Source organism: Mustela nigripes, chromosome 4, assembly GCF_022355385.1.
Source record: "Mustela nigripes isolate SB6536 chromosome 4, MUSNIG.SB6536, whole genome shotgun sequence".
In the NCBI taxonomy this organism is placed as follows: domain Eukaryota; kingdom Metazoa; phylum Chordata; class Mammalia; order Carnivora; family Mustelidae; genus Mustela; species Mustela nigripes.
In genome coordinates, this window is record NC_081560.1 from 175,620,142 (window position 1) to 175,639,840 (window position 19,699).

A 19,699-nucleotide genomic window follows, 5' to 3' on the forward strand; every position below is an offset into this window, starting at 1 on the left:
TTTTTAAGATTTTATTTATTTATCTGACAGATAGAGATCACAAGTAGACAGAGAGGCAGGCAGAGAAAGAGAGAGGGAAGCAGGCTCCCCGCTGAGCAGAGAGCCCGATGTGGGACTCGATCCCAGGACCCTGGGATCATGACCTGAGCCGAAGGCAGCGGCTTAACCCACTGAGCCACCCAGGTGCCCCTGTACCTTTTTTCTTTAATAGCATGGCTGACGTTGACCTCAAGCTTCATGTTATCAAAATAAACAGTAATTATCCTTGCAAAATACTTGAATTGTATTCCATTTTCCAATTAAATATTTGAATTAAATTAAACGGGCAGGGGCCAGATTTTAAAAGGGCTTGTCTGTAAGTCATGTTAGGGATTTGGAAGCTGTTTATATTCGTTGTATGGATTACAAGACATGACTATTGAATTATCAAACAATACTTTGCTAGGGTAAATGGCAATTTAATGTCTCACTCTTCCAGGCTGTGAATTGTTAGTTGCTTATTTTCTCTGCCTTCGCCGGGCATCGAACTCAAATCCTGCATTATGTGATGCACAGGCCACCTGCCAAGGAGGCAGTCAATTCAAATAAACTTCTTCCAGAATTTGTGATGAACCCTTAAAATGTAGGCTTTTCCTTTCATTTGTTTTTTAACTTAAGATGGAAGGTTCTTTCATGTGCCTTTAAAACTAACCATATCAGGGGTGCCTGAGTGGCTCAATCGGTTAAGAGTCTGGCTTCAGCTCAGGTCATGATCCTAGGGTCTTTGGAAGGGTCCTGGGATGGAGCCCCGACATCATCGACATCATTGGGCTCCCTGCTGATCAGGGAACCTGCTTCTCCTTCCCTCTCTCTCTTTCTCTCTCGAATAAATAAGTGAAGTATTTAAATAAATGAATAAAATTAACCATGTCAGGTGCTATTTTGGGTCACTAATTCATTTTTTCAGTCATTCATTAAATATTTATGGAGCAACAGTGAGAAGTTAAGCCCCTTGTCCCAAGTCCCACAGTCGATTAGTGAAGTTGAACCTGCACTCGCCTGCTGCTGCCTTCTCAGCTGCTGCCTTAACATATCAGGCTCTGTGTTTGGCCCAGAGCTACGCTGGAAACAAGGTCAACAAGACCCACATGATCCCAGCCCAGACACTCACGTTCCTGCTGGGAAGGCAGGCACACAACAGGTAACCAAGGCAGGGTGGTGGTCGGCAGGGCAGAGCAGAGCAGGGTGCTGGGGCGTAAAATTGAAAAGGTCTTGTGAAAGAAGCTTCCCCGGGAGACATGATGTGTGCTGAGACTTGATGGGGGCAAGAGGGTGGTGAAGGGGGGTGTAGGTGTGTGAGGTCAGGGCGACGCATGCTGGCAGGAATGTGGGGTGTGCAGGTACCCCAGAAGAGGAGACCGGAGCAATAGGCAGGGGCCAGAGTTTAGAAGGGCTTGTCTGTAAGTCACATTAAAGATTTGGCATCGATCCTAAGAACAAGGAAATTATGAAAGAGTTTAAGAAGTAGATTGACTCAGGGGTGCCTGGGTGGCTCAGTGGGTTAAGCTGCAGTGCAGGGCAGGTCCTGAAGAGGGAGCTGTTGCCAGTGGAATGTGGCAGGTAGAGCGGAGCAGCTGGACCCCAGAGGTGGCAGGAGGTAGAAGCGACGGGACTTTGTGACTAAAAGGAGGAAGGGCCGAAGAGGGGAGAGATGCTGAGAAAAGTGGCCCCTGAACTCCACGGAAGACTGGAGTCATCTGGTGACCTCTGAGTCCTCCGGCTAGAGAAAGGGTGATGAAATCCCTATTTCTATTGTCCTAATGACAGAAGGGCACCAGCGTTTGCCACCTTTCATCGCTTCCCTGAACATTCCTGCTGCCTTGGCTTTGCTGCCCGAGAGCGTGTGACAAGATTTGGGTGGTGCCAGTGACTTGGCCTGAGATGGGGCGAGACTGAGAACAATGTGATTGGCCATGAAGGGTGGGTGTCCATGGGCATACCTGGCTTGTCGACAGGGTCGACACCCTGTGCCTTCAGCTCTGTGTCTTGAGATTCTAAATTCTGCTGAATTTAATTCATGGGGTGCAACATGAAGACAGCAGAGTGAATCTGCCAGGGTGTGAGCATTGGGGCTGCTTCCGGTTCTCCGTGCCCCCAATAGGGGGCACCCCCCCCCCCGCCCACCCTGTCCCCAGCTCCTTTCTCCAAGGTGTCAGAATTCTATCTGGTAAGGCAGTGTGTGGGGTCAGTGGTGCCCCCTGCCCATTTCTAATTCAGGACACCTGCCTTCCCCTTCCGACTGTAAGGATTTGGGGAAACAAAAAAGAAGTCCCCTTCCTCCCCACCCCCCAATGCCAGGGAGGACTCACGGGCCCCAGGTGGTTCCAAGCTCTGACTTACCTTGGCTTTGTCTCTTCAGTGTCACTAGGTGGCATCACAGCATCGTTTTAGTTCCGTTCCATGGGCCCTGGGTATACCCGGCTGTTCTTTAACTCTACTTAAAAAAAAAAATCTTATTAAAATGTTTTCTGATTTCCTGATTATTGAAGAACATTTGGAAAACACAGGAAACCACAAAGGAAAAATATTCGAGATACTTATTTAAAATGAGTCCAAGTTTTTGGACTTGTAAACAGAAAAGACTTCGAAGAAATCAGTACGTGCATCGTCAGCATTCGTTATGAACCACAGTTTCTGGAACAAGTTCTAGAATCATCTGTGCAGGTGAAGGGGGTTTCCTCTTGAAGTTAAAGGTAAAGGAAACCCGAGCACCCGGCCCAGGGGTACCCACCAACCAAGGTCACAGCCTTGTCCCTGCCCTGGATGTGAACTCGGGTTCTTATTGAATGCCTAGGCATGGCTCCGGAAACGAGTTCAAAGAGCTAATTGCTGAATGGTAGTGTACTGGGAACTGTGGAGGCAGGGGCAGGGAGGGCCGGAGGAGTTGGAAATGGGGTTATCAGAGGACAGGAGGAGCCTGCCTGTCAGGGCCAAGCCACCGTGAAAGTGAAGATAGGCTGGGCCTTAAAGCACGGGAACGTGCGCAGAGGCCCCTGGACAGGATGAGTTGGGTCCTGGAGGCACCACTGTAGGTACAAGACCTCCCCGCCCGGCATCTTCCTGCAGGTCCTCCCTGGGGCACACTTGAGCTGTGAAATCAGAGGCTCCTTTCCCCTCCCTGCTAAAGGAAATAAAAGGCAAAGTAGCAAACATTTCACACCCTCAAATTTCCCCGGGATCTTGCTGGAAACTTCTGCCTCCCTGCAGGGGGTGCGTGGTTGTTTATCCTTCTAATTCCCGAGCCAAGGGGGCAGGAGAAAAGCCTCATTTTTAAAACTTGATAAACTCCCAGTCTTTGAGGCACTTGTTCAGAGGTGCCACGCTTGGTGTTCCGCTTGGTGTCACCTCTGTGCTCCGGCCTTTGTGCTTCTCTGGTGTATTTAGTCACGGCCACTGGCTTCTAATTCTTTCTCCTCCATTGCCACTCAGGTTTCTCCACCAGCTAAGTGTTATGTGTAAACAGATCCCCGTGAAAATATGTGTTCTTTGTATAATTATGAGAAAGATCCAGGTGGCCTATCTTTTCATTTGGAGGTGAAGGGGGTGTTTCAGGAGAAGTGATGCTTTGGAATTAGAGGAAAAGACAAAGATAGCAGACCGTTAGCTCATTCCAAAGAGTATGTTACAAATGAAGCAAAAGCTCTTTCGATCACACCCATTGAGTCAAAGAGAGCCAGGTCTGTCTGGCCACCCCCACCCCCCCCCCCCCCCCCCCCCCCCCCCCCAAAAAAAAAAAAAAAAAAGGAATGTTAAAATATAACCCAAGGAGTTGGCTTTTCCATAAAAGAAATATTTGAATTCTAGGTGATAGAATACCAGATGCCTGTCTCCCAAATGTGTATGTAAACAGTACTCAGGGTTCAGTGCTGTGTTTGAAGGGGTGATGACACCGCAGGGGTGGTCTGGAGGCAGACATCCCCGGTTCCCAGGTTCTAGTCCTGGTCTCCCAATCACTTGTTGAGGGACTAGCAAGTCCTTTGACTTTTCTGAGCCTCAGTTTTGTCCTCTGCATAATGGGGATATGAATACCCGCCCATGGGATTTTCTGTGAGGTTTGAATAAAGTAACTCAGTTTGCTGAACGGAGTGATGAGGAGAAGAAACCAACATCCTTCCCGAGGGGGAGGAATCCTCCCATTGTAAGGTTAACACTGGAAGACTCCAGAAAATGGGAAGTCTCCCAATTCTTCCTCCTCTAATGGTCAAGGAAAGTTAAGACCAGGGAGGTCAAGTGCTCTCTTTACCCACGGTCACCCAGCAAGCCCGGACCCGACACCCAGCTCTAACTTGGGGTCCAGTCCTCCGCCCCTTATTTCAAGCGCCAGTCCTGACCGTGGTGGTACGGAGCTTTCCAGCCACATTAATCCCCCCGCAGCGCGGGTTTTCTCTCCTGCCCAAGTGGGTCAGCAGATTTAATTCTTCATTGAACTTGCTCCCTTTCTGCCTCACTTCAGCCGAGGGATGGACGCGTTCCAGCAGGGCTGGCGATGGGTTTTCTGATAAAGAGGGCCAAGTCCCGTTACAGGAGCAGAGAGCCACGCTTCTGAAACAGGGTCTCGGAGTCTAGAGACTTTGAAGCTCCACACATGCCAGTTGTTTTAGGTCATTGCTCTCCTAGAAGGGAGAAGTGAGCTGGAGGGTTAAAAGAAAACAAGGCGAGTCAATGATCAGGTTTTCATAGTAATGAAAACGTTAAAACACTCTTCTTGGGACACCTGGGTGGCTCTGTCTGTTAAGCGGCTGCCTTCGGCTCAGGTCATGATCTCAGGGTCCTGGGACCGAATCTCGCATCCAGCTCCTGCTTCCCCCTCTGCCTGCTGCTCCCCCTGCTTGTGCTCACTCACACTCTCTCTCTGACATATAAAATTATAAAAAAAAAAAAAAAAAACTTTAAAAAATCACTATTCTAGAAGCAAGTCTAGTTATAGAGAAGTACTATAAGGAGCGCCTGGGTGGCTCAGTAGGTTGAGCATCCAACTCTTGGTTTCCACTCAGGTCATGATCTCAGGGTCATGAGATCGAGCCCCCTGTCGGGCTCCAAGCTCAGCAAGAAGTCTGCTTGAGATTCTCTCTGCCTCTCCCTCTGGCCCCTGCCCCCATCTAAAATAAATAATTAAAGTTGTTAAGAAAGGAAGGTGGGGAGGAAGGAAGGAGTACTATGAAACCAAAGCCTCTTGTTTCTCTGGGGCACAGGTGGTCACAAGTAATAGAGGCACAGCGAGGCCTTGCATGTTCAAACCCCAAGCTCGCTGGAGAGCTCAGGTTGTTCTGTCTGGCACGCTTCTGTGCCAGAGAGTCTGCCGTTCCTCTGAAGGCAGAAAGGATAAATGCAATGAGCCTGTCAGAGCGCAGGTGGGTCCTGTTAGCCACTCTAAGTTCTGGAGCCTGTAGCCATAATACAGACATGAGTTTCAGGCTCTTAAAAGGGAATCCTGTCCTTGATCCGCACCCCCCCCCCCGGCTGATTTTTTTTTTTTCAGTCTTTTATCAATTTTTTTTTCTTTTTTCTGTAGTAGAGAGAGCGAGAGCATGCCTGAGCAGGGGGTGGCGGGGCAGAGAGAGAGGGAGAGAGAGCCCTAGCACAGAGCCCGAGGTGGGGCTCGATCCTACCACTGTGAGATCATGACCTGAGCCGAAATCAAGAGTCGGTCACTTAACCAACGAAGCCACCCGGGTGCCCCTTTATTAATTTTTATTGTCAGAGGTCTCGGTGCTTCCTTGTTTGTGGGGAGGAGGGAAGCGTGCACGTGGATAAGTTTGGGGGAAGAACTGTTTTTCTCTCCAGCCTATTTTAAACCAACTTTGTTTCCCAAAGTAGGTGTATGCTTGCAAATTTGAGTTTCAGAAAAGGATGTACAGAGATGCTTTTCCCTTTGTTCACAGACCTGAGGATGGCAAATGTTTCAGTTTGCCGAGGGGTAGCAGGTGCTGAGCTCCACACCTTCCCCTGGCCGTGACTTTGAACCAGGAAGTTGCGGAGAGCATCGTTAAACCATTTGTTTCATTTCCATGTGTTCACATTTTCCTCATTGCGTTTGGAGGGGTGAGATAGGAAAGGGGTAGGAACTCCTGGATCACTCCCTTTATTCAAGACGATTGAAAAAGGTTTATCTGCCTTATTTGAAAATTAAGGTGTTTTGGCCTGCCTCTGTAGCCTTTTGTTTTAGTATTTGTGTTAATACCTTGAGTACTTTTATAAGGACGAAAATAGCCTAAAGAATTTGAACTCCTATTCGTCACAGAGTCACCTCCTATTTTTGTTCATTTACTTGCATATAATTTCACATACTTTGCCATTTCTGTGTGTGCCGTTCTGCCCCCTTTTGTGGATGGGCACTTTGCATGGGTTCACCCGCCTTTGCAAGCTCATCACTTTAACAAGCTGTGTGGCGTGTTACTCTACTGACAGTCTCTGGCTTAGCCGTTCCCCTCTTTCCATGTTTTCACTCTTACAAATGGTGCTGCTGGTTGTATCTTTGTGGACGTTTGGGGGTCCCCCCACCCTTCGGATCTCACGCTCCTAGAAAGTCACTTTTTCTCTAGGGAGCTGTCCCAGAGCGGGGAGCATGCATCAGTGTGGGCCTGGGCATTTCTGCCGGTCAGCAGAGAAGCCGGAGGCCAGTGTGACTTTCCCAGCCCCAGTGTGAATGGTCCCATGGAAAACTCCAGCCTGTAGTTCACTGCTGATTCAGTCACGGGCCTTCAGGGCTGGGCGGGCTGTGCCAGTCTGCTGTCCCCCGCTGAGCCCCGAGCATGTTGAGTTTTTATTATTACAGAGAAGAAGGAAACTCACTGCCCATAGTTGCCGGACGAAGCCTAGTTCTGATGCACAGGGGGGTGCTTCCGGATGGAGATACGAGGTACGACCTTCACTCTTACCTTTCCTCTCTGCCTTGCTGTGTGCCTTGGTATGTCAGGAGTGTCGGGGATACCCGCCGTTCAGATGTTGAAACCATGAATGAATCATCCCAAAAATATTTAGACAAAGCAGCTACGAAAACCAGAGCTCTAGTTCCGAATGAAACAGCCCTGGGGAAATGTGTGCCTGGTGGTGTGTTTACTTTCCTGCTGATGAATGTCTGCAAACAGATAGAGCTTCTGGGGATCCTATTCATGGAGACGCTTTAGAAAATAAACAGTAGCAGGTTTGCATGTTTCTATCCCCTTCCAAATATAGAAAGGTATAATTCACATCTCGAGCAGCCTAGGGGATCTGTTAAGAGGATAAAACCTGTATTTATCCACTCGGTGATGGGGAAAATTACATTCACACCCAGACTGGATTGTAAAAATTCATTGTGCACTTTCTGAGGTTTTTTACTTCTTCGTAAAGGAGGCAGAGTATTTATATCCTGTAATGTTTTCTGATACAAGTTGCTGTAGGCTCTTCAAGGACGTCTCTTTATATAAACAACCATCAGAGCTTGGTTGTAATTTTTTGCCTCCTGACTTTGTTGAGTTGGCCTTGCACTGTGGAATTTGAGGTTCCAAAATAATGGGTCTCTAACCTAAGAAGTGAGGGTCATCTAGTTTCTTTCTGAGAATCAATGTTGTCTTGATCTTTGTTCCTAGCAGATATTTGAGCTAATCTGAACATGTTTGGGAAGAGAAGAGAACGGTCCTTGCTCATACTGGTAAGGAGAGGCAGCACAGAGAAACGAGAAAGATGGTTAGGAAGCATGGCTGTACATGAACTTCCTATTGCATTTTAGTGCACACTTACAAACACTTGCGAAGTCCTTCAGCCAGCCTGTCCTGGTTAGTGCAGTCTTGCTTCTCTGGCCCTAAGAACAGTGATTTCACAGCCAGATTTATTTTTTTAAATCTGTAGCCAGTTGTGAAACACAGGATCTTTTAAGAGGATTTGGATCTTCTAATTCACTCTTCTGGTTTATCATGAGCCTTGCAATTAATAGCAGGTTTCAAAACAAGAATCCTGTGTTTCTTCTCAGCATGGTAATCTTGGCCAAAGTCTTCAGAAAGTGAAAAAGTTCAAGATAAAAGCTGGGTTTATCAGCAGAGAATTAGCAGAGACAGAGGAGAAGGGGTGAGGGGGTGGAGAGCAGGTAGAACCAGAAATATTAGAATCTGACTTAAAAAAATACCATGGCCAGCTTTAATTTGCTGTGTCTTTGCACGTCTCTCATCTGTCCTTTGCAGGATGAGTGGGATAATGATTTTGAACAGGCTCTGTAAAACATAAAGCATCACACAGACATTAACAATCCTTGTTGCTGGTGACGTAGGGAAATGGGAAGGGGTTCCTGATCCGTTTGCACCGTTGGTCAGATTCAGGGGAAGGGCTCGCTTCCATCGATCTAGTCCTGGAAGCAGCTCCACGCACCCTCCCTTTTGGGGACTGTGCCATAGCCATGCACGCGTGTTCCCTGATCTTCCGCAGAAAAGTCCTCTGAACTCAGGGCAGGGAAAATGGCCACTTTTAGAAGATCTTATCTCTGGGGGAGGATCACCAGCTAAAGAAATGGCTCATCTGGAATCCCTGAAAGCTTCTTAGTGTCCTTCTCGTTCCCCAGCCCCAGGAGAGCCTGCCGTGCTGTGGACTGTTGGCATCTTTCTGCAATGGCTAATTAATGACCACAATCTCTTTGGAGCCCCAGAGGCCTTTGCCCCTGTCCAACAGCAGTTGTTTATCTGAGGATCTGCTTGGCTCCAGCAATTGATTTCCAAACAGACAGTAACTCTTCATGAGTTGCTGGCTCGGGGATTGCAAAGCTTCCTGCCCTGGACTCTCAGTTACTGTGCCACCAAGGCCATCCAGAGGACTCTCCAGACACTGGGCAAATGAGGCAGAAGAGGGGTGGCATTTCCTGGGAGCATTTCGGTTGTGGTGTTCAAGTAATTGCAGCCCACGCCCCTATTCTGTTTGCCTGGCACCCCTAGGAGACCTTGCAGGAAATTGTAAATCACACACAGGACCCTGCAGACAGTCTTGCTGCTGCCGACGGGGCACCATGCACAGGCCGTGCTTCCCAAGGTGTACCTGGTTCGACCTTCTGGCCACGAACCAAGGGTCCTGAAGGCTGTCTCCACATGGGAAGTGGCCTTTGACAGGAGAGGGCCCCTGACTCTTCTGCCCAGCATGGGGCTCAGCAGTGAAATGTCAGAGTCAAGAGGGCCCATGCAGAAGCACCTGGGTGGTTCAGTCGGTTAAGTGTCTGCCTTTGGCTTGGGTCATGATCTCGGGGTCCTGGGATGAACCCCACATCAGGCACCCTGCTCAGCAGGAAGTCTGCTTCTCCTTCTCCCTCTGCCCCTCCCCTCCCCACCACGTGCTCACGCTCTCTCTCTCTTTCTCAAATAAATAAATAAAATCTTTTTTTTAAAAAGGGCCCAAGTGGTAGGAAGACAGGCTAGTGCTGAGGCCCTCACACGTCAGAGGGTGTGGGCATCTCTAGGACGCTCTGATTCTCTAAGTCTAGGACAAGGTCCTGGAATCTGGATCGTTAACAGAGGCAAGAAATGCTGGAATAGGGGAGTTGGTTTTGGACCTGTGACTGAGTTTGGGCTTTCACCCAAGTCTGGCATTGTGTTCTCAGACAAGCTCGTGTCATCTTTTCCTATGGGATGGGGCCAGTACCCTACAGAGTTGTTGGAAAGACCTACGGGGTCATGTGTACAAGGCAGTGAGCCTTCCAAAGTGGTACTTACTGTGACTGTATTTAACAACACCGTTGTTACTGACACAGAAGAGGAGAAAGCTCAGAAGACTGGAGAATAAAGTCACATGTGAAATCACAGTGAAACACAGAATCACGGGGTCTCTTAGGAGCCCTTGGAACGAGTAGCACAAAAAAGTAAGAATCCAGTAATCTTCAAAATAGGCCAGAAAATGAAATCCATTTGCAGCAGGTGATTTTTAACTACTAAATAATCTGTATTTTAACCTTTTCAATAAGTGATTCACATGTACTAAAAAAGAGATACGGTCACGTTCTTCCTCCTTCCTGCTGTCCTCGCCTCTGGCCCCCATCACACGGGCGACCACTCGTTATTCTATACAACAAATACCATTAGTAATAACAATAACATTTGTGCCCTGTCGACTGCTGGCCGCACACCGTCCTAAATGCTTTGTGAATATCAACTTGTTCACAGGCTGTGAAGCAGATGATATAATTTTACCCTTTTTACAAAGGAGGAAGCAAAGCCTAGAGAGGTTAAGTAACTTGCCCGTGATCACTCAGCTACGTGGTAGAACCAGGTTTCAAAGACCAGCCGTCCAGCCCTGGAATTAATGGGTTTATCCATTATGTGACCCTTCAAGAGTCTTTATGCAAATATAAGCGAACATAAAGATACGGTATTTTCCCCTCGTTTTTTTTCCCCAAAGGGTAGTATACTATTCTCATTGTTCTGCCCCTCTGTTTTCTTTCATGCTTCGTTTGCGTTCTGGAAATCATCCCACCTCAGGACACACGGAACTTCCTTGTGCTTTCTTGCAGGGCTGTGTTATTCGGACTAAAGACCCTCCCCCGCATGGTTCAACCAGGAAGCAGAGGCTGAACTAGATCTTTCCACCTGTCCTTCAGGTCCTGATGGGAGTGGCCTGCTGGACAAAGTCCTGTCTGCCCTCCAGGTCTTTTAACTGAGGCATGCTCTTAAGGTTGACGATTGGAAGTAAGAGCGGTGGGGGGAAAGGGAGAAGACTCGCCAGTCCCACGTGTTTCCAGGTAGCGTGAGGTGTCACACACAAGAGAAATACTCAAGGCAGACCACTGCCCCAGGTGCATGCAGAAGCAGCCACCAGCAGCTGCCCTAAAACAGTTGCCTCTCGGAACTCATTTCTCATCCTAAATGGGAGGCAATACTTCTTTCTCTGCAGCAGCGTTGCAGCCAGAATTAGCAGAATGGAAGTGAAGCCACGGCTCTCGTGGGGTCTTGAAGGGAAAGTGGAACAGAAAGGGCCCTAATCCCCAGGAGAGGGTGCTCAAAAGCCTTGCAACTAGTAGTAGGCGGCAGACTTGGACTCTGATGCTGGAAGAATGTATCTTTTATGTCGTGGACTCTGGTCCACTTTTTTTTTTTTTCCTGGTGCTTTCTGCATCTTGATCATCATTTCTTCCTTTTGTTTGTCTCTCCAGTTATGTGCTTTAAACTGGTCACAGGCGTTGCTTCCCCAGAGTTAAGCTACAGACAGTGTTTTCCCCAGGCTGGTCCCTCTTAGAAAGACGAGGTCAGAAGCGGCCAGAGTGGATGGAATGGATTGTTCCCTAAGACACATCTGTGGTCTGGGAAGACCTGGGCTTAGCAAAAAGCTCTTTGGGTTAGAAGGAAAAATAAATATTGACTGACTCAAATCCAGAAAGAGGAAGCAAATACTTATCGTTTTGAAAAATGAGAGTTCAAGATAGGGGCAGGCTAGGTAAGGGAATTCCCTCCCTTTTGAAATGTTTACCAGGGATAAGAATCACATTTTGGATTCAATTTTAAGGTACTTTTTGTAGCCATGGAAAGTATTTTCTTTAAAGGGTGTATATCTTTATTCCCCTTTTGTATTCCTTTTTTAAAAAAAGTTTACTTCCCAAATCTATTCTAATAGAAATGGAGTCCTTTTTTGTTTCCTGTAACTTACAGCCAAGCCAGTTTTCTTATAAAAGAGGCTCACCAATTTTGTTTTACTTATCATTGTGGATGGGCTGATGGCAGCAGCGTTAAAATAATCACAATGAGTTTCTTACTTGGATGTTGTTGTACAGTTTGTTTTAGAATAATTCATATTGCAGAAGTAGAGTTTTATCTCTTAAAGACCTCCAGACTGTTAGACTCAGCCCTAGTCTTTGAGTGGTCTTCAGTTAGCTAAAGACCTGTCAAGAGGCAATGAGAAAATGCAGGCAGAATTTCAACAAGGTCCCTCGTAAGCCCTGACCAATGTTAGAGGTTATTATAACCTATAGAATGGGTACAGTGGAGCCGCTTCCACCTCCTTCAGAGGCATAAACTGAAGATTTTATGTGCATGTGAAAGACCACTTACAGATAATTTTCCATATGCACAGAGGACACTGTTGGGATGGGTCATTGTCAGGGAATTCAGAAGTAAATCCTGCTCCCCCGTGCGTGGCATGTCCTTGAACACTGCAGAAGCTCGCTTTGCTGATATGCATCTCCACTGAGCTTTTATGGAGGCTCAGGAGAGGGAGAGGACTCCACGAGAGTATTTCCTGCCCACGAAATTGACGGCGTCATTCCGCGAAGGTCACAGAAGGCTCTGTTTTCCAGGAGAGGAGGTCAGGGCTCTGTGAAGGGTCCTGTGGGCAGATGCCTGTGTCCCAGCCCAGCGCTCATTTGTGCGGCCTCCCTGGGGAAAGAAGCATGAAGCAAGGGCAGGGAGGAAAAATCTGGAGAAGGTGAAGGCTGTTTCTCTTTTAGACATCAGATGATGTCACAGAAGACAGTTGGCCTTAGAGAAGTGGAGGACAGAGCGGGGTTGCCGTTGAGAGACAGCAGTAAGCACTCTGGAGATTGGACCCACAGAGCCACACTGTGACCTGGACCCGGGTAGGAGGGGTGGCAGCAAAGACCACATCCTTCCAGAGGTTCTGAGAAACTACAACAGGCGAGGTTCAGTGATACTCAAGGTGAAAGGCCCACCTTTGTCAGGTAACAAGCTGAGTTTTTATTTTCACTCTACTCCTTCCAACGTTTGATGAGAATCTGGGGGCAGTGGCGGATGAGTCTTCTTACAAATGTTCTGGGGTGTGGGGGCGACTCAAGAGGCTGACATCACCTGAGGCCCACGTGGTGGTCTCAGGGTCTCACTTTGCTCATCTCTGCCTGGCTGACCTTGAACAACCCCTACCGTCCTGTGCACCTGTTTCCATGTCTGTAAAATGAGGGCACAAGACTGGATGCATTCATTCCTAGAATACATCTTTTTAACCTAACTGCCCAGATGAGAACCTCTCATACAGTATTTAACAGAAGCTGCCAGAGTGGGCATGTTTGACTTGTTTTCGACCTTATAGGGAAAGCATTCAGTGTCTCCTCATTAAAGATGATATTATCTGTGAGTTTTTCATAGATGCCCTTTTCAGGTTGAGTTAGATCCAATGGAATCCTAGTTTATTTAGCATTTTTATCATTACAGAGTATTGAATTTTGTCAATTGCTTTTTTTTTTTTTTTTGCATCAGTGGAGCTGATTATTTGATTTTTGTCCTTTATCTTTGTCTATTAAAGTGATGGATTACATTAATTGATTTTTGGATGTTAAACTACTTTAATTTCCTGAAATTGGTCACACTTGGTGATGATGAGTAATCCTACTCATAGATCGCCAGATTCGGCTTGCTGATATTTTCTCAAGAATTTTTGACTTTAGGTGCCCAGTTGGCTCAGTCAGTTGGGCATCCAGCTCTTGATTTCAGCTCAGGTTATGACCTCAAGGCCATAAGATTGAGCCCTGCATCAGGCTTCACGCTGAGCATGGAGTCTGCTTAAGATACTCTGCTTCTTGGGGCACGTGGGTGGCTCAGTTGGTTAAGCGTCCGTCTGCCTTCAGCTCAGGTCATGATCCCAGTGTCCTGGGATCAAGTCCCACATCAGGTTCCCTGCTCAGCAGGGAGCTTACTTCTCTCTCTCCCTCTACCATTCCCCCCACGTGTGCTTTTTGGCTCTTTCTGTCAAATAAATAAATAAAATCTTAAAAAAAAAAAAAAAGATTCCCCTACCCATTTGTGTGCTGTCTCTCTCTCTCTTAAAAATAAATAAATAAATTAATTAATCTGTACTCATAAGGGATATTGGTCTGTAGTGTATTAAAAAAAATTTATGGAACAACTTATATACTAGGCACTGTTCTAGATATTGGGGATTCAGGAATTTTTCACAACAGATTAAAAAAAAAAATCTTTTCTCTCGTGGTGTTTCCATTCCCATGGATGACCAGCACGGCTGCTTTCCACTCACACTTGACATTGTTTTCTGTGTCCTCTCAATGATGCTGCATGTTCCAGCCTCTGTGCCAGACTTTGGTAAACTGGACAGTCGTTGTTAGGAGATAGGAAGGGGATTACTTTCTTTTTTAAGTCGCTGCGCCTTTTTCCCCCTTTTTAACGGCACCGTGTCTAACCGCAGGTAATAGTGTTCTGAGTGTGGGTTCTTTCATTCAATAGTGTCGTTGTGAGACCGGGTCCGCGGTGCCGTGGTTGCTCACTCTCCTCACGCAGTCTCTCCTCGCACGCGTATTCAGCGGCTTGTTCACTGGGAATGGGCGTTTGGGGTTCCTCGCGGCTGGGGGGGGGGGGGGGGTCCTTGCTGGACCGCCCCGCTGGGCGCATGCGTACTTGTGTCCTTTCTGCAAACGCGTTTGCTCCACTCTAGGGTGTATTCCCAGGACTGGAGTTGCTCTGTCCTAGGATGTGTTTCAACTCAGTTGGGGTCGATTCTGCCAGTTTTCCCCAATGGAAGTACAACGTCGGTTCCCAGCAGCTACGCGGGAGGGTGGCAGGTGCCGTTCTCGGGGTCACCGGTGCCCTGTCGCTGTGCCGATGGGCGTGTCAGCGCAGCTCCTCGCGCTGCTGCTTTAGCTTTCCTCTCTGCGACAGCTGACGAAACAGAGCAGGAGATCCTGTTCATTTTAAATACGATTTTTTAAACGGAGCCGACTGCCCCCTTGCGCCTGTTCTTACAGAGGTTCCGGCTCTCCTGGGCGCCCCTTCCATGCTCACCGTAGAGTCAGGAGGCCATTCCTGTCCCCACATCTCCCACAGCCCCTGACTGGCTTTCTGTTTCCCCAGTAAGAAGAAGAAAAATGACCCGGGGAAATCAATCAAGACAGCCCAGGAGCGAGTGCCTACATACCAGTATAACATGAATTTCGAGAAGGTGGGCAAGTGCATCATCATAAACAACAAGAACTTCGACAAAAGGACAGGTCAGTGCTGAGGACCCCGAACTGGCCTCTCCCATCCCCTTCTGTCATCCTCAGCTTGTATCAGACTATGCGTAGAGAAGGGACGTGCCGGGGGGGGGGGGTATGTCACTGATGCTACTTACATGTCCAGGAAGAAGGCATGAGGGACATCGGGAACTTCGAGTCTGAGGTCCCACCACATGCATTAGCTGATGTGGGACTTGGACCGAAGGGCTAAGAATCCAGGGCTGTTGTTGGTTTTGACTGAGGCAGAGAGTTGCCATGAAAGGCACACCTTCCGTGCTCAGGCTGAATGACCTTCTCCTTGGAGTTGGATTCTTATCGCAGTTGCACATTTAAACTATGACCCTGGGAGCATGGACACCAGAGCCCAAGAGGCTGGTGCTGAGCACCGGGACGGGAGGTGGCTGGCAGGCCGCTCTCAGCCGGGGATCGCTCACCGTGGCCTTCGTCCCCACAGGAATGGGCGTCCGCAATGGAACAGACAAAGATGCCGAGGCTCTGTTCAAGTGCTTCAGAAACCTGGGTTTTGATGTGGTCGTCCATAATGACTGTTCTTGTGCGAAGATGCAGGACCTGCTGAAGCAAGGTGCGTGCCTGCCTCCTCCCCGCTCCCCGCCCGCCTCCTCCCTGTCCGGGAAAGGGGCAGCCTGCCAGGGGTCTCGGGAGGGCAGCTTGGCACACAGTGATCTCAGCCCTGGGAGCCTTTCCTTCCTCTGGGCTGCTCCGGGCCAGGCTGAGACCTTTTCAGGAAACTGCAGTCGCTCCCCAAACAGATGAAATCCGCAAGTAGGACAGCAAGGGATACATTTGGTATCTATAGAACAGTCTCGATTTCCAAAAGCTAATTCATAGGGAAGGAACAAGTCAGTATCTTTCTGTCCAGAATGGAGTGAAAGTGTCTGCTTTTCCCTGGTGGCAGGGAGAGATTAATCATCTCCCTATATTTCAGATGTTTATGTTTTAAACAGACTTTGCAGAGATGGGAACTAAGGCACAAAATGGCAGCGTCACTTGCCCGGTGTCGCAGACCTAACAGAGACGAGGGCTGTGCCCATTCAGCACCCCACTGCCCCCATGCTGCCTCCCAGCAGACGCCTGAACCCCTCCCACACAGCGGGGCACACCTCAAGAGGCAGTCCCCTCTAGGTTTCAGACCGTGTGAGAATTCTAAAACTCTCCCTGTCTCTAACTTCGTTCCGCTGGGCTTCCTTCCCTCCAGAGAGGTGCTTCTTCCCCTGCACACCTGTCTGACAGTCGGTGGCCCCTGCCAGGCTGGGAGGGAGAACCCTTTGGAGGTCCCACTAAGGACTTACATCTTAATCTTTCCATCCTCAAACTGCTTGCTCGCAGCCTCTGAAGAGGACCACAGAAATTCTGCTTGCTTCGCCTGCATCTTGCTAAGCCACGGAGAGGAGAATTTAATTTATGGGACAGATGGCGTGACAGCAATAAAGGACTTGACGGCCCATTTTAGGGGGGACAGATGCAGAAGCCTTCTAGAGAAACCCAAACTCTTCTTCATTCAGGTAATCCCTTTTCAAAGCCGGTGCCGTTAAAAGAGGAAAAGATGGTGATGACAGAGTGACGGGTTCTAGCACTTTTACAGATATATGCGCTGTTTCAGTTGAGATTTGCAAATCTAGGATTCATTTCTCTACCCTGCTGTGCTTGGCACCTCTGTTTGCATCAGATCAGGGCTTGTGAGGGTTTCTTTAAGACACTGCGATATTTTCATTTGCTTTGCTTGCTAATTTGACACAAGCTTTATTCATTGTGTATTTCTGTATCGAATGTTTATTGAGCCACTAGGGCACACCGAGTGGATCCCTAGGCACCGGGACGCAGCCATGAAGAGCTCAAATGTCCCTATTCCTGACTCCAGGAAGTGATCTCTGCTTTGGTACTTAGGCTTGCCGGGGGACAGAGCTCGATGATGGGGTCCAGGCCGACTCGGGGCCGATCAATGACACAGATGCCAATCCTCGATATAAGATCCCAGTTGAAGCCGACTTCCTCTTCGCCTATTCTACAGTTCCAGGTATCAGGTCCATTCCCTGTGAACTAGGCAGGGGCACTCCACCATCAGAATGGAGGGTGGCGGCTGTATGGGTTTCCTGTTGCTGCAGTGATAAATTACCCGAAACACAGTGGCTTCAGACCTTACAAGCCTATTATCTTACAGTTCTGAAGGCCAGAATTGCAAATGGGTTGGCAGAGTGACGAGAATCCCAGAAGGAATATTCTGGAGGCTCTAGGGGGGATATCCACATCTGTGCCTTTTCCAGCATGTTAGAATTCCCTGACAACTTGTCCCCTGCCTCCTGCTTCAAAGCCAGCAACCTCACATCTCTGTGACTCTTCTCTGCTGCAAATTCCTCTCTTGAGGCTTGGATTAGAAAGTAGCTCTCCACCCCCGACACCCCCCAGCGCCAAGGGCAGGGAGGAGTTCCAGAGTGCTTCTCGAGCATTTCCTTTGGAACATTCCATGTGCCCATTTGTCTCCTGCACACTTAGGGGTTTCATATTTATCTGTGCAAGAACACTTACGCTGGGCATTTTCATGCAGCCTTCTAAACCCAAGATGTTTGCTCTCCACGCACACAGCATAATTCTCACGGGGAACTTGCATGCAGAGAAGAGTAGTGGGGCAGCGGCCAGCTCAGCTGATTTGATCGTCTCCTTTCTGTTTTGTTGAAGGCTATTACTCATGGAGGAACCCAGGAAGTGGGTCTTGGTTTGTACAAGCCCTCTGCTCCACCCTGAACGAGCATGGCAAGAGCCTGGAGATCTTGCATATCCTCACCAGGGTGAACAACAGGGTGGCCAGGCACTTCGAGTCCCAGTCTGATGACCCCCACTTCCATGAGAAGAAGCAGATCCCGTGTGTGGTCTCCATGCTCACCAAGGAACTCTACTTCTGAAAAAATAACCATTTCAGGGATGCATTCAAGCGGAAAAGCTATGGATCATTTGTTGATGAGTCTTTTCTTTTTTTTTTTAATGGTCTATCCCTGGAAATTCTAAAGGATTTTAATTCAGGAAGAAAACTTTCTGGTGCTGTCTTATTACATTTTTACTGTTTTTGGAGATTTTTTTATTTTTTACAATGTTACCCATTCGATGGCTTTGTCATTTCTTCTGAAGACTCGTTTTCTGTTCATGTCTTTCTCCTTGTTGTCCCACTTAGTACATACAACAGAAACAACCTCTACAGACTCTTTGCTGTGTCCACCATGATTGTGTTGACACGGCCGACAGGGTCCACCTGGCCCAGAGCATTCCAGTGCTTGGAAAAAAGCAGGCTGTCTTCACCTGTGTTGCAGAAAGTGGGTATTGAGTGTGATTTGAGTGATTTTTCACTGGCTTAGGACAGATTCTCAGGCAAAACTTCCCAGATAAAGCGGGGGTGTGATAGGGGGCCGCGGGGTGGCATGTTCGTGATTCTAACATGTATCAGATAGAAAACAGAAACCGTTTTAGGTATTTCAATAAAAGGAATTTAACAGAGGAAATTGACCTACAAAAATAGTAAAAGAGAAGCCAAATAAAAGGAATCTATGACCACCTAGGACTATGAAAAGGTGTGGTCCCCTCGATCCAGAAACTGGGGTAGCCCACAGGAGCCGGAAGGGTCATGGGGGCTGCCTGGTGAGAGCTGAGATCTCCAAGAATTGGGAATCGGAGCCATGGCAGAGACAAAGCTCTGGCCTGAGATGAGGCAAGACCAGCTGGGTCAGATATGAAGAGATACCCTGCCTTCATCTCTCCTGCCGTTGAGTCTTCCTTCTGTGCCTTACCTGGAAGCCAGCTGCAAGGGCCCTGGGAAATGTGATTTCCTGCAAATACAGAGCACAGCAAAGCCTAGGGAGACAGAGCAGGAACAAGGAATGCATATCAGAACGGCCCGTAAGATGAATAGAAGTATCCTGTTCCCTGATGTGCAACAATTCCTCCCTTCGATTTATTCATGGAATTGCCAGATCATCTCCGTATTGCCTACTATGTGCAAAATAATCTTTTTTTAGCTTTGAAATCTACCTGGAATTTTTTAGGTTATTCCAATCCTTATTCTGAGTTAAATTTTTTTGTTGCCTCTAATTCTCTGTAGGGGAAAAGTTTATGGCAAAGATTTTTGCACTTTGTTTTCAAGGTTACCTTTTGAATTTTTGACAATTCTATTCTGACCCAATAACTGGTTAACACACAGATATTCATATTTATTGATTAAAATCTGGTTGCTTAATTCCTAACCTGCTCAGTTTGCTTTCCTTCTAAAGTTTTTTATAGCAGTGGAAAAATGGAAAAACATGGTAAGAATCAACCCCACTGACTTCACCTCCACACAAAATATAATTCATGTCTCTTTTGAAGCTGGAACACGAATACAGCAATAAGTCCCTTTGGAAGCTGAAATTCTTCACATAAAGGGTTAATTAGAAAGCTATTTGCCATGGGCTACCATTTATTAATTTGGCAATAAAATCAGAGCAAGTAGAAGTTATCTTGTTTCAATAAGAAAACTAATTTAGGGCCAGTTTATTCAATCTGTCCCTGGTTTCCTGCCATCTACAATACACCAAATGTACAAAATTTAAGTGCAGATCATGAATCAAGAATCAACAAGCATCCTCCCCACCGTTCTCAGAATTCACCAGCCATTCTTTGGAAATCAGACTATCCTACTAAAGGAACCTCTTGTAGAAATAAATGGGCTTAAGAGCATTGTAACTGAAAGTAGAAATTACAGCATTCTAGTTCTTCCCC

General features: G+C 47.7%; 1 protein-coding gene across 1 annotated transcript in view; it reads left to right on the plus strand.

Annotated features, from left to right (window-relative positions):
• The window catches only part of CASP7 (caspase 7), a 29,706-nt gene extending 10,521 nt beyond the window's left edge, over positions 1–19,185 (plus strand). Inside the window, exons 3-7 of the mRNA XM_059398633.1 lie at positions 14,796–14,932; positions 15,393–15,521; positions 16,286–16,461; positions 16,844–16,973; positions 17,633–19,185. Of these exons, the coding sequence (XP_059254616.1) occupies positions 14,796–14,932; positions 15,393–15,521; positions 16,286–16,461; positions 16,844–16,973; positions 17,633–17,856 (796 nt within the window). The 3' untranslated portion in view covers positions 17,857–19,185. The remainder of the gene's footprint in view (positions 1–14,795; positions 14,933–15,392; positions 15,522–16,285; positions 16,462–16,843; positions 16,974–17,632) is intronic.
• Positions 19,186–19,699: the final 514 nt, after the last annotated feature.